At 41.2% G+C, this 14,770-nt stretch overlaps 1 protein-coding gene across 1 annotated transcript in view; it reads right to left on the reverse strand.

Annotated features, from left to right (window-relative positions):
• grin2ab (glutamate receptor, ionotropic, N-methyl D-aspartate 2A, b) overlaps positions 1-14,770 on the reverse strand; it is a 91,062-nt gene that overhangs the window by 18,499 nt on the left and 57,793 nt on the right. The window contains exons 5-10 of the mRNA XM_029432865.1: positions 12,997-13,163; positions 12,659-12,793; positions 12,472-12,571; positions 11,219-11,424; positions 7,557-7,671; positions 7,246-7,448 (exon numbers count right to left, since the gene is read on the reverse strand). Coding sequence (XP_029288725.1) covers positions 7,246-7,448; positions 7,557-7,671; positions 11,219-11,424; positions 12,472-12,571; positions 12,659-12,793; positions 12,997-13,163 — 926 coding nt within the window. The remainder of the gene's footprint in view (positions 1-7,245; positions 7,449-7,556; positions 7,672-11,218; positions 11,425-12,471; positions 12,572-12,658; positions 12,794-12,996; positions 13,164-14,770) is intronic.

The following is a 14,770-nucleotide window of genomic DNA, read 5'->3' on the forward strand; positions in this document are numbered from 1 at the left end:
TGTTTCCCCTCTGTGCCTGAAAACACAGGGGTACTGAGCAGATGCTGCCGGGCTTTAAATAGAGATGAACAACCAACCCACATGATTAAAATATCATCTGTCCTTCGCTTCGTCTCTCTCCTCGTTCCTTCACGCTGTCCTTTTCTATCCTCTTGCTATGTTTCACTGATTATGGAGGCACTTCTCCAAAACTCTCAAACCTACTGTTCATACACACCTCCGCCGTACAGACAGGAAGCACAGAATGGAAACAGATGTACAAGTACACTTTTCTGACAGCCCTCCCCGAGGACCTCAGAGCTTTGAACTAAACTGAATTGTTGGATCAAATGATACTCGCAATCTATTAAACTCTACCGGCATTTAAAAAAGTATTTCCATGAAAACTTTATTCCACTCCCATGTCATCCGTCTCTAATGTACTGTAACATGTATGGATGTGAACAGTAATTCTGTGACCTTTTCACTCATTCAAGTTCATAAAGAACTGAAGGAAAACACACAGAGAACGACTGTCAAAGAACTGAAACATCAAAGGATTAAAATGTCTTTTTGCAGCTGTATCTTCGGCACAGCATAATGTGTGTGTGTGTGTGTGTGTGTGTGTGTGTGTGTGTGTGTGTGTGTGAGTCTGTGTATGTGCAGTATGTGCCCCAGGTGTTCAAATGCACACATAATGTATACATTAGCTCTTCCCAGCTGAGCCCTCTGTGTCTTTATGTCACTATGTAAACACACACACACACACACACACACACACACACACAATGCCAACAACAGCACTTACAGTACATCTGTTTGATTTATGTCATACTTTTGTAACAACAAACACACACACACACACACACACACACACACACACACACACACACACACACACACACACACAAACACACACACACACACAAACACACTGGCAACAACAGCACTTACATACATCTGTTTGATTTATGTCATACTTTTGTAACAACAAACACGCACCAATAAAATGGACGTAGTAAATGTAGCTCTTATGGATGGTTAGATGTAAGTGCGCATGGATGCCTGGGCACAGAAAAAAAGCAAATGTAACGTAAACAAAGGCCCAGAAGAGACGAGTCATCGTGGCCTGTGACCGCTCAGACTTGTACGGCCATCGCTCCAGAGAAAGGTTACGAAAACGGGTCACGAGTCAAACTTTACATGCGCTGTGATTCAGTTGTCTAATTGTCTGCGCCTACAGTGTTGTGATGTTGTGACTTCATGGGTCAGAAACTAAATGGCTGCTGTGTTGCATCTCCTAACTGTCGTCACGAGTCCATCTCACACAAACACTTTTATAATGGTGGATTCTATTTGTTAAAGAAAAAAGGTAAATAAATCTTCAAAGAGAGTCATTACAGTTGAGTTTTTTGGAATTCTTCGCGTGGCTAACAATGACTATCTCATCCTATTATATACAAACCTAATTGCTGTCCAGAAAAAAATAACTATTTTCTATTGTCTGGTAGAAATGTATTGACATGATGACAATAATGCTGTCAGTCATGAGTAGAATACATGAAAAAAGATGGATTTTAGTTGTGCGTTTGGACTGTGTTGTGGCCAAGTGTATCAACCAGAAGCAAACAAACCTGCAGCAATTATGATTAACGCTTACAGTATGTACTCTGAACTGGCTGTATACACATGAGTTGAGATGTGAGCTGAATTGTAGAAATAAGCAGAGAGAAGTAAAACTCTTTTCATGTAGAGGCTCTTATTGAGGTGTCCATATATAGCAGATAATTGGAGTAAAATGCAAGATGTCAAAGAATCCAAGAGAAGATGCTTTGAGGAAGTTTTACTTCCACTGACTACTTGAGAAATATCTCTGCATTGATTACATACTCGAGAAGGCCTGCAACATATTTCCGCCACTATGAAAATGCCTTTTATGTTTCTTTCAAAGAGAAAAGTCCATTGTACTGTTTGACGTGACCGAAGGCTCTAAAGCAGGGGTCTTCACCGTTTGTCAGGCCAAGGACCTCCAAACTGGTGTAGCATGGAGCAGGGACCCCCTGCTGTCGGAGTTCTGTGTGATGGGGGGTGGGGAGGTGAATGTGCTTTATCTACAAACAGTTTCACGACCCCCTGCAGTACGTCTGCGGACCCCCCGTTGAAGACCTATGCTCTAAAGTGTTCTGCTCGACTGATTATTATCATACATGTAGAACACAAACAAATCTTAAAGTATAAATAATGTGAATTCATTAATTAATCCATCAATAGTTCATTGTTTTATACTTAAATACACATATATACAGGTTTAATCTTTGCTAAGCTGCTGGAAGCATCAATGAGTCCAAACTGATATATGCATATATCTACGTGTGCAGATATCTCTTCTATCATGTTTTATACATATGAAATTGACTTTCACTGTGATAAGAATTTCTATCACTTATAACAAAGGATGATTTAAGCCACTCAGCCCACTGCTATTGTTGCAGTGGAGAAAGTGATATACGGTATATGCAGTGAGGTGGTGAGTGGTGAGGTGGGAAACAAACTGTAGATATTCATAAAGAAATGATCACATTTGATGAAGTAACAAAGTCAATATGAATTTGTGAAACATTTCCATTCCATTAGCTGATAGTGTTATCGCGAGCCACTTAGTGCACACAACAGATAACAAAATATTCCTGCCATTCTGAAGTCATGATGTCTGATAAAGATATGCTAAAAATAAGACTCAAAAAGTCTAAGCAAACAGATACCAGGAATGTTTCCCAAATAGCAGATGCAGAGGGAGGGAAATTGGGATATTCAGGGTAGAGAGGCTTTTTTTCTTTTTTAACAATAGAAGATATGCTGTAATTGTGCTGTCCCGTCTGGATTAGGAAGGACGTTTCATTATTGGGGAGCCGTAGTAAGAAGAGTCAAGGCCAGGTGAGACGATGACTTAGCTGCCGCGGGGAGCAGAGAGCTAAGTGGCCGCCTGTAGCACAGAACAGGCTGGCGAGTACGGATAGACCATTGCCGGCAGAAAGTCCCTGAGGAGCCTTGAATGCCAGGACGAGAATTTAGAATTTGATGTGAACAGCCACCGGCAGCCAGCGGGGAGGGAGGGGGGTTATACACGTGGGGAGACGACAATGCAGAACTTGGGGAGGTTGCAGACAGGGCAGGCTGCACGGTTTGGACTGTTTGTCGCTGCAGAACAGAATACTTTACGAGCCTGGCTTGGTGGGAGTTGCAGAAGTCCAGATGGGAGAGGACAATAGGTTGGGCTGCATCCCACATGAAACATCTTTTCATTTTCTCAAGGTACAGCTCTGGGATTTATAGGTTTGTTTTGTTAAGGAACACTGAATAATCATCAACATAACTGTAAATATGCCAGAGCTGTACATCCCAGGGCTATTTAAATGAAGGCTGGGATACGGTGTCATGGGAGCGATGGGGTATGACACTCAATGTAACTGGAGCTGTGATGTTGGAGGGGTATAGCAGACGGCGCTAGAAATAAAGTGAACATCCGCTCAGGTGCTCTTTGGGTGCGCTCGGCCTGACAAAACCTTTTTAGGTACGCCCGAATGGATAGGTTATGGATATGCTACTGTCAACATCCTCCCCGCAGACGCCTTAGTAAAAACTAATCAATCACCATTTTCTATGATCATACGGCAGCTATTGAACTTTCCAGCAACGGCAGACCAGATGTTACTGAGCATGTGCGGTATGATATGATATGACGCAATATGACGCCGTGACTTCTCCACTGTTTTTACCTCATTGCTTCATGCCTGGCCTTAAAGACGTGAGTCTCAATCTTAATCTCGAGAATCATCTCCATTTCCAATAGCTTTTTTAATTTAGCTGAACAAATCATTTTCATTATCGACTAATCTACAGAATATTTTCTCAATTAACTGATTAATCGTTTGGGCAACAGAATGTCAAAAATGTATGCAAAGTGCACGTTACTATTTCCTAAAGCCGTCTACGTCTAAAACCTAAAGATATTCTTCTTGAAGCTAATGTTTGGTATTCATACTTTTATAATTATACAACTATCAAAATAGATGCAGATTCATTTCCTCTACATTCACTAATCAATTATAGACTAATGGTTTCAGCTTTGGTGCAATTTCAGATAAACTTAGTTGCTAAGTACATCATAAACTATTTAAGTTGTTTGGATATAATTGGTTATATTTGGATCTATAAATTCCCGTCAACAAAATTCAAGATGAAAAGTGAATTTCAAACGAGGGAAATTAAAATCCCAGAAACTCAGATAAACTGGTTTTCAAGTTTAAACATATTTAAATGTCAACATTAAGTGTTCAGTTGCTTAAAAGCTTTGAATCCTTACAGTCTTTCTCTGCTTCCATGCCTGGCCACATCTTAAATAACGTAGGATAAAAACAAAAACATTATTGAAATATCATGCAAGATTGCAGAACATTAATAAGATGAATGTTAATGTTTATAGTCAATATGTACAAAACAAGAAATACAACAAGCAGCATTACTAATTATTAATTAGTAACTGTAATATTTAAAACAAGCAACACCATCAGTACATCTAAAACAACACACGCATCACACTGAATTAATGGAACAATGAAACACAGAGCACAATGGGCAACACATGCAATTACAGTGGTAGCAGAAACAAAACTCAAGTAAACCGACAGATTGGCATTAGCGAGCTGACAGCAACAGAGAGCAATTAATTATTAATGCTGACAGAACTGATTATCCATGAACCAAATGAGAAGTACTTTGCCGGTATGTGTTAAACTCTCTGACAGAAGTTGGAACAGAGTTTTACTCCTGTACAACACTGTCAACATGAAACGTGAAATAGTGAGAAAAAAGAGGGGAAATCACTGATGTACATCTTGGCTGCCACCGCTGACACGTACAGTGGTTATGTATATATATATATATATATAAAAAATGTACTGCTAGGAATTTTGAATACTATATAATACATGCATATTTTCTCATGATAAAAAAATACCTAGGGCTACAAAAGACCTATTTGTTTTAGTGAAGAACATGCACATAGTGACGACCAAGTTGTAACATGCACCAGTGAGTTTGTGAGTTTAATATTAAGGCAAGACGCTACAGGCAAAAACATTGTTTTTTCATGCACTGGTCAATTTTGAGTTTGGGCTATTTTGCTTCCATAACATGTCTTCTTTAAGACTAGAGGAAGAAAACATCCAAAATAAAACATTATATTTTACTACACTTAAATGAACAAGAGGCTAGCATTAGTGAATGCATCATTTGCATGTTTAAACATAACTTAACAAAAAAGAATTGTCTTAATGTAAGTAGTACTGGGGGAAGTATTTATGGTGGTATCTATTAGTTGAAAATGTTACCCTATTCACGGTCTGTCACTCAATCCATGGAGAAATGCACACAGCTCGTATTCAGAAACTGTGCCTTTAAACAAAGGAGTTCTGTAAGGTTGCACAACTATACAATATATAAGTAGAAAGTGCCACTACACGCTGTTACACTCATTCCCCAGAGGAAGACTCGGAAACACTGATCAATCAGAGCAGAGTGGGCTTTTTAGGGAGGGGGGGGGCTTAAAGAGAAAGGCGCTTGAACGGAGCGCTTCAGACAGAGTGAGTACAGGTATATTCAGACAAACAGTATGAGTTTTTTGAACATTAAAGCATGTAAACATGTTCTAGTAAAATAAAAGAAACACAAGTATAAACCTGAAAATGAGCATAATGTTACTCCTTTAACTCGTGTTTCAACGCCACAATGTGAATATATTACATTGTCAGCCACATACATTTGGATTTCAGTCTCGAGGACAAACAGAAGATGAGTCATTATTATATAAAGTAAAAATGAGTGGGCCCAGAATAAATCCTTGTAGATCAAAAGTGGACAAGCAAAGGACAGATGATTGACAAGTGTGTTCATAGACAAAATAAGCCTGTTTTATCTATTCAGTAGAGAGATTACAGGGGAACTCATTGAGTTCCACTAATTGTTCCACCCGTTCAGAATGTCATCGGCCCATTAAATGGCCGTTATCAGTTGTTATCAATACCAATATAATTATTCAGACAAGGCAAAATGGGCAAACTGCACCTACCCCCACAATGTTGAAGGGGAAATTGAAACACTTGCGTGCTACGTTGTTTAGGTTTAGGCAACGATGCTATTTGGTTTGGTAGGAAAAGATCAAGGTTTGGGTTGAAATAAGTATGTCTGTTACGTAACCACGGGGCACTGAGATTCATAACCCTGACGCACCACTGCACCCTATATGCTTGTGTTGGATGGTCTTCCCTGACCACCCATAGACTGAAACACTGGCACATCCTTATTTATAAAACTATTCTGGGTACTCTTCCACAATACCTAAGGATCTACATTAGTAGGAAATGTAGTGGACCGTATTGGCTTCGCTCCGAGGACTTGTTTCTTTTAACTGTCCCAAAGGTCCGTACAGAACTTGGGAAAAGGGCTTTTAGTTACGCTGCTCCGGCTGTCTGGAACCAGCTGCAGAATGAGCTGAAACTCAGAGAGCTGGTCTCTCTGAACAGACTTAAAGCAACTCTTAAAGACATTGAAGCAGACCGCTGTGTCTGTAAATGTTTTAATTAATGTTGTGATTGTCTATAACTGTGCTGCTGCCTATCTTGGCCAGGACGCTCTTGAAAAAGAGATTTTTAATCTCAATGGAGGCCATATCCTGGTTAAATAAAGGTTATAAATAAATAAATAAATAACTTAAGGATGTATTACGTAGGTAAGTTAAGTACATTACTTAAAAAATAAGTGAAAATGTTGAGTTTTGGATGCACACGGGACACAGACAGCGGTAGAAGTCCTGTGTTTATTGACCCGTCCATCCACCCCAACTACGACCTCCTCCCTAAGTGTCGCTCTTTATACTACTTGATCTGACTTCCTCTATCGCTTCTGTCCTAATTACTACGGCGACTAGAGGTTGGCTGGTCTTGTACTCGTATCGGTGATCAACCATGTGTATAGATAACAGCTTTCTGAACCTACTAGTAAGTGTAGCAGGCCCCTTCCAACCCATATCTATGAGGCTGATAACCACTGATAACGCCCATTCAATCGGCTGATAACATTCGAAGCAGGGGCAAGTTAAAAGATTGTCAGCCTTTTCTTAGTGAAGTTGAGTATGTGTGGCTGTTAAACTGCTTTTGAGCGGCGGGTCGGTGCTGTGTATTTGTTCACGTTGAGTGTGTGTCTATTTACTCTTTGACATGCTTGCGGCAGGGCACAGAGTTTCTCATGCAGGTGCCGGTGAGGATGTCCACATTGTCGACAATGACGAAAGGTTTCTCCTCTAAGGTGACGATAGAGAGATGATTTTCATCTGCATCCTCGTCCCCGTGGGAGTTATACCTCGGCCACACCGGGAACATCAACGATAGCGTCCCGTTCTCCCAACGGCCCATCTGCGTGTGCGCAAACACAAACAGAATCAGCGATAGCCATCTAAATTAAAGTGTTTTGACTTTTTAATTTCCGTGCTCTTTTGCAAAAACACCGTGCTCATTTGTTACCTTCTCCCAGTTCCGCTCACTATTCAGGACGATGACAACCAATTTGGGGTTGGCCTGGTAACCATCTGGAGTAAAGGACAAGTCGCGTCCATCATTCCATACATGCATCATGTGTCTGAAACAAAAGGGAGAGGAAGATGTTATTTGCTTTTGTTTTGCACCCGTTTGAGTGCCCAAGAGCAGATACATTTTAAATAACAAGTTAAGCACTCTATAATCACTGCAAGAGTATCCTCTTAAAATCAATGCTGTCTTCACCCACTGCGTGTGCATGCATGCCTGAGTGTGTGTGAGCATCTCTTTGTGTGTAGGAGGGGGAAGAGTCAGAGGCCACATATCTCTCCCATCAACATTCTGCATTGATTTCTCCACAGATATACGCCTGAAACAAAAGCCACCGGTGCAACAAGGCTGCCCTCACTCTCTTACTCACTACAGTGATCTTGCATACGCAAAAAGATCCTTTGCTGAAACATTTACGCACTCGCTAAAGTGAAGCAGTAGAGAGGAGCAAATGAACAAGTATCGCACACAGTGATATGAGATTAAGAATACATTCACTCCAGTAAGACAATCTTCAGTAAGGGAAGATGTTAAGACTGCGATGATAGCGTGAATTCCCACTGGAGGAAAGGAGGTCTGTCTAAGGAAGTTTACTAAAAAGACCAAATCACAAGTGGGACAGCAGCTGCCCAAAACAGACAACACATTTTCTCAGATGCCTTGTGTTCTGTCTTATTGCAAATAGTTTGATTCATTTGGACACAGTGTCAAACACGTTTTGCACGGGTAATGCTATAAGACTGAAATATCATCTGACTAAAATAGAACATTTAAAAAGAGATTTACAGCTTTACTTCTGCCTTACAAACAGTTTGTTTAATTTGGCACACGAGTGCACTTTCTTTTATGTAAACACACATTTGATGAATGCATCCTAAAGATGCTTCAGGTATTCACAGCGTCATTGATTTAAAGCAAAGAGAAAACATTTTTTTTAAAAGGACGTTAAAATACAATTTATTTTCTTTATGTGAGCAGGTCCGGGCACAGAGCCATGAGAGATTTATGCATAAACTCAAATATTGCAACAGGAAGTCAAGATGCGTCATGATAATTATTTGAGGGCTGTTTAGCATGCACCCTATAAATGAAAGGAAAACTACAATAATTGCGCTGTAATTCAAACAGGTGGGATTTTACGTTGTCTCATCTGCAGTCGAGGTATTAGAGTCGACACATAAATAATGTTGTTGGGCAGTGGATTAGAGAGGTAAGTTAATCATCTGTTTTACAAAGACTTGGAAACAGGCCTGTGCTCTTTGGAAGCGGGCTCCACTCACACAGAGTAAAGAGTAAATACAAGTGGTCCCTGTCTCCCTCGCATGCAGGCACTGCACAAATACCAAACAGCTCTGCTGTGGGTATACCCTCTCTCAGCAAACACAAATAATTAAACATAATCCTACAAAGTTAAACATGAGAGACTCCTCTGTGCAACATGACTAAACCTACCTTTGTCATTACAGGTTACAATGCTATAAGTGACATGTCAAGACGAATACATATTTCTGTGTTTGAAATTGTTTCATGGTGCAGCAGGTGATGCCCTTGTCACAGTGCATTGCCACAGCTGAATACATATAGCGGAAACACCGTCGCAGTCTATTCCGGGACACTGCTGTCTCCTCCTATTTCAGGTTTGTTACCATTTTTGGAAGAAATATTTTTCATCTAAACAGATGAGGCTGGTGTGTTTTGGAGGCATGTAAAAATAGGCAGATTATTGCTCATATATTCATATTTACAGAGACATGTTTATTCATGTTATTTTGTGATCCTGTGTGATGTCAACAAAACTAAATGTACAGCTACATTAAAAAGGGGTTCAATGATTTCTAAATGACTTAACCTAGAAATTCAATGCCGGTTATATTAGCAGCTGCATTACAGAACAATAACAAACACCCTGCTATTATAGATGGCATCTTTAAAATACGGGGCCCTTTACTATGTGCGGAACATTTTGGTATTATTGAATCACTTAGCTAGCCATTGTGTGAGCACTTTCTAAAAGTATGAATAAAGAAGGAAGGGAGGCTCTTCGCAAATTCTGTATTAGGGCAGGGAGCATCTTTTCAGAAGAAAGTGACAGCTTAGGGGTTTGCATGGTACAGTGGTTCCATCAAATAGAATAACCTTTTGAAATTTGCAACGAGGACAAAGCTAAATAAAAACATGTAGCATTGTGCAGACCAAATAAGATGAACTAGAGTCTGGGATATTAATGCCTGTCAGGCAAGAATGACATGGGTTGATAGAGTGTTTTAAGTGCCGGATTATGTTGTCCTATTCCTCTCCACCTCACGTTGTTTATATGCACACTGCGGCAAGATTGTATCTAGACTAATGTATGCAGAATCCTGATCACAGCCTCACCACTTCCAAATCAGGGTAGGGAAATCCAACCTGTCAGTATATTATCACAAACAATTGGCTGCCGTTGTTTTGACAAATATGCAAATTATATCTAATAAGTTAGTGAAACAAATGAGGTACCTCTGACAGACCTCAATAGGAGCTCTAATTATTTCGGAACAATCTTTTATTTTCTGAGTTATATTGGATCAACCTGTCATCATTGCCGGTTCTGTATATGCTTTGATATATATTGTAATGGGCTAATAAGAGAGAAATTGGATAATAAAGCCAATAAAGCTCTCATTCTAATGAGGCACCTTATAAATCAGCATAGAAGTGCAGAGCCTAGCAACCTGACCTTCGTGTTGTGTACATTTCCAAATGAATAATAATATTTTACTCATTGAAGGCCTCATATTCAAGAGTCACACTATCACACACAAAGACACCCTGGAACGACGCAAAGCCACTATTACCAGATTATTTCTGTATCCGCGCTTCTATACAGCCGTGGATGTTCAGTAATAACGTGCCTGCATGTGTCTGTGTGTGTGTGTGTGTGTGTGTGTGCCCTTCCTGTTTGTAGGACTTGACTGTTTCCTCAACACAGAGACTTCAGAGAAAAATGCATACTTATATGCATGTGTGCACAGACAGACACACACACACACACACACACACACACACACACACACACACACACACACACACACACACACACACACACACACACCTACAGTACCAACACATGCCACCCACAGAGCCATGTAACAAGAAAAAAAAGAGTGAGGGAACAAAGCTAGTAAAAGCTGCTTTAATCCTGATTTAATGACAGTGAATCCAGTCATGTGAAGTAAGGTTCACGCACAGAAATACACATGGTTACACACACCAGACAAATACAGTACTAGGCTCTAGTTAACACAGGGCAGCAACAACACAGAGGTTTGCCTGAAGTTCAATTCATTGTCTGTCGACTAGGCAGCGGAATGAGCTCATACACCGAGCAACCATGTACACAACAGCTAATAGTGTTAAATGTCAAAAGACATCGCAGTGCTTAACATTGCTGTCATCTCTGGTTCCTTTCTCCCTTCTACCCCTCCCATTAGTACATTAGAAAGACTTATGTAACACTGCTCAACACTCAGATATAAAGACAAACAGAGTTATGTAAGTCCCTAGACCTTGATCTCCTCACACTCTCAGAATCAGAATGTCACGTGCACACACATACACACCTGCGCAGGGCGCTGGGTGGGAGCTTCCCCGGGCTCCTGTCTGACGGTGTGCTGTAGCAGCTGCCCTGGGCCTCTGGTAGCTCCCCCTTCTCTCGCAGCATGGAGGTGGCTGCATAGGAAATGATGCCCACCCCATCTCGCACGCGCGTGTCCAGCGGGTACTCCCAGTCATCATAGGAAACGGAGATCATACCCAGGGGAAACATCTGAGAGGAAAGGAGAGGAGATCTGAGAAGTAGCACATATGGTGTGAAAGATTCAATTTGACATTTTTTTTACCCACATTTTAGACATCCCTATGTACCTCTCAGAGGTGTCAAGCAGATGATTTATTGGTTTTGAATGATTCATTTCTGGTTAGTGTGAGCAGATTGAATGTCCACAAACTGAATTGCTCATTCAGGTATTGCCTACATCTTGAAAAGGAAACTAAATTAGTTCACTACGTTTGTCTCTCTAAACCGGACTGAGCAAACACAGACGTCTGTCAATCGATCCTACAATCATTTCTTTATTTTTATTTGGTACTAAATGTTGAATCAGATCTTTGTCTAAGAAAGAAAAAAGAGGCATAAAAACCAAACCTAAATAGTGATTTGGGAATTATGGACAAGGGAAGAAAAGGTAAGCAAACATTGCATATGTTTCCAATTTCAATGTGAGGGGAACATTTGAGCTGATTATACTGAATTATTTATACACATATTTATATCCTATTTGGATAATAGCTACCTTACAGTCCTACACTCTGAGAGTGAATGTGTACGTAATGCTGTCAAACATCCTATTAGAGAGATATTAATATAAACAAAGCAGTAAAATATGAAATTAATTCCTTCCAGCACCTTAAACTCATTTGTTAAGATGTTATATCTCGTCAATTTAACCCGAACAAAAAGTGTGTACAAACATGTGTTTATGTGCTGTCTTTCTTGGCGGGGAGCAGTAACTACTTTGACTCTACGCTGATTAACGGGAAACTGCAAAATAGTCATGCACCACGTGTAGAACACAACGATAAATTATCTTTTTCACACTACAAACAAACAAGACATAGCGTGCTGCTACGTGAGCTTTAGAGACGCTCCTCCAGAATTTCAATATTTCTTTAAAGTACTTCATATTAGCTGGAGAGGTATATACACAGGAGAGGTAGCAGATGACCTGCAACAGCCTGGAATAAAAAAAACACTGTTCGTCTTGTCAAACCACTCAGAAGTGGCCACCTGTTACTACATATGGGGCCTCACTACCTCGGGGGTAAAGTCTGGGTTGCCAGTGGTGAGGCTGGACACAATCCAAATGTAACCAGCTCCTATCAGGCCCAAGGATCGAGCTTCCTCGAGTATATACCTGTCAAGGAAGAGAGTTAGAGAGTTAATAAAGATTAGCTATAGAAAGTGTATGGCAGAGAGACAGGAACAGCAAAAGGACACTCACACAGCCTCATCCTTGGAGCAGTACAGCAGTATGACGGGACTCTGGATCCTCTTGAGGGCAATGTGTGATTTAGAGTTTGGGTCTCCATCTACAGCATCTAGAGTCACCACACTCTGCAGGTCCCAGCGCACAAAGCTGTAACAATACACCAATAAATAATACAAGGTGTTTAATCTTGTCAGCTGCCGTAAATAAAGGTTAAGGATGAAAACAGAAAGTGTGGTTGTGTGTGTGTGTGTGTGTGTGTGTGTGTGTGTGTGTGTGTGGTTGTGCGTGTGTGTGTGTGTGTGTGTGTGTGTGTGTGTGTGTGTGTGTGTGTGTGGGAGCGTAGTTATTACCTGTGATCCACAGTTATCTTCAGTGTGCTGATGAAATCCTGGTACCCGGGGAACTTGGAAGTGACGATAGAAAAAACATGCCAGTCATACTCCTCCATGATGGAAAGCATGAGCAGAGCCTCCTGCTGCAGAGCTGCGCCGAACTGGAAGAACGTGGACTTCTCATCCTGTAACAACACACAGGCCAACAGCAGAGACAGTCAGCAGATTTGTCCGAGGAACTGAATTAATTGCAGAAAAGAACAAAAACAAAAAAAAACACGAGCTGGAGCGAGCGAGCGAGCGAGCGAGCGAGTGCAAATCAGACTCAAAAACCCGGTGGAATTAAAACCATTTTCAATTTTGCAATCAGTGAGTCAGAACCGGAGAGTGATGGAGATAAGCGAGAGTGTAAGCGTTAGAGAAACGAAAGAGGGGAAATGGGAAAGTGAGGAAGAGATACTGAGAGTCAGTCAGCAAGTCAGACTACACTGCAAGAGATTGACTGCTGGCAACAGGGGGGCCCTAATGGTCGGAGATAACTGCCTCATAACTCACACGGTTGATACACTTCAACCCAATACAAGTAGCCAATACAGCAACAGCCGTGCATTGTCTAAAAGACCCAATTGAGCCAAATACCGATTCTCAACCTGCTCGCTCATTCTCTCTGGTGATGTATTATTAAACTGGCTCAATGTTTAAAATGAGTCATTAATGCTGAACATAATCTTTCTGTGGTACACTAACTGCAAACGATATGGTGTCATTTTATAGCAGAGGATATCCTCTATAAACTGTGGCTCCAAATTTTCCAGCATTAATTCACAATGCCACGTACAGTTAAATCATTTGGTCTCAGCATTGGAGGGGAAACTGGGGGACGGCGTGAGAGTAGGAGGAAGCAGCGAGCATTACCAAAACCAAAGCAGCTATTAAACAGAATGAAGCCCAAAGTGAGTGTGAAATAAGTTACTAATGATTGCAGAATGTCTGTTTGCATAAAGTGTAAACTGAGTTTCCCCCTGGGGACACAACAAATAGACAGCGACACAGCCAATCCACCAGAGAGGAGAGAGGAGGAATAGACAGGGAGAAAAAGGAAAAAGGCTGAAGGGGAGAGCAAGAGGGAGAAAAATGTTCAAGTCTTGTGAGCAAGATTGAGATACCTGCTGCAGAGAGAGGTGGAAGTGAGAGTCCTGGGAGAAAAACTAAGAGAGATACAAACATCAAACCTCCTCACAATGTCCCTCTTTTTCTCACTCACTCACACACACACACTCACACACACACATGCACACACACACACCTCACACGCACACTGACATGCTCTGACACTCCCTCCACAGAGGGCATCAAAGAACGTGACACATTAAACTTCAAAGCCCTCATAAACACACATGGAGAATCAGCTGTCAACTCCTGTCGCTCTGCCCCCACCACCTTCACCTTAATGTGTGTGTGTGTGTGTGTGTGTGTGTGTGTGTGTGTGTGTGTGTGTGTGTGTGTGTCTGTGTCTGTGTGTGTGTGAATGTGTGTGTGTGTGTAAACCTATATTGTGCCTCTAGTGTTGTCCCTCAGTTTAACAAAAAGCTCAGAGCTCAGGCCATTACACACATAAAGCCCCCGCAGAGATTTAACTCCCCTCCCTCCACTGCTGCAGAAAAGAGAGACAAGTGGGAAAGAGAGAGGATGAAATTGTACTTCAAAAAGATCTATCTCACTGTTTCCATCTGTGTGTGTGCGTGTGTGTGCGCGTGTGTGTGTGGAAAAAGAAATCTCTCCTCTACGTGGC

The sequence above is a fragment of the Cottoperca gobio genome, chromosome 1, assembly GCF_900634415.1.
Source record: "Cottoperca gobio chromosome 1, fCotGob3.1, whole genome shotgun sequence".
NCBI lineage: Eukaryota > Metazoa > Chordata > Actinopteri > Perciformes > Bovichtidae > Cottoperca > Cottoperca gobio.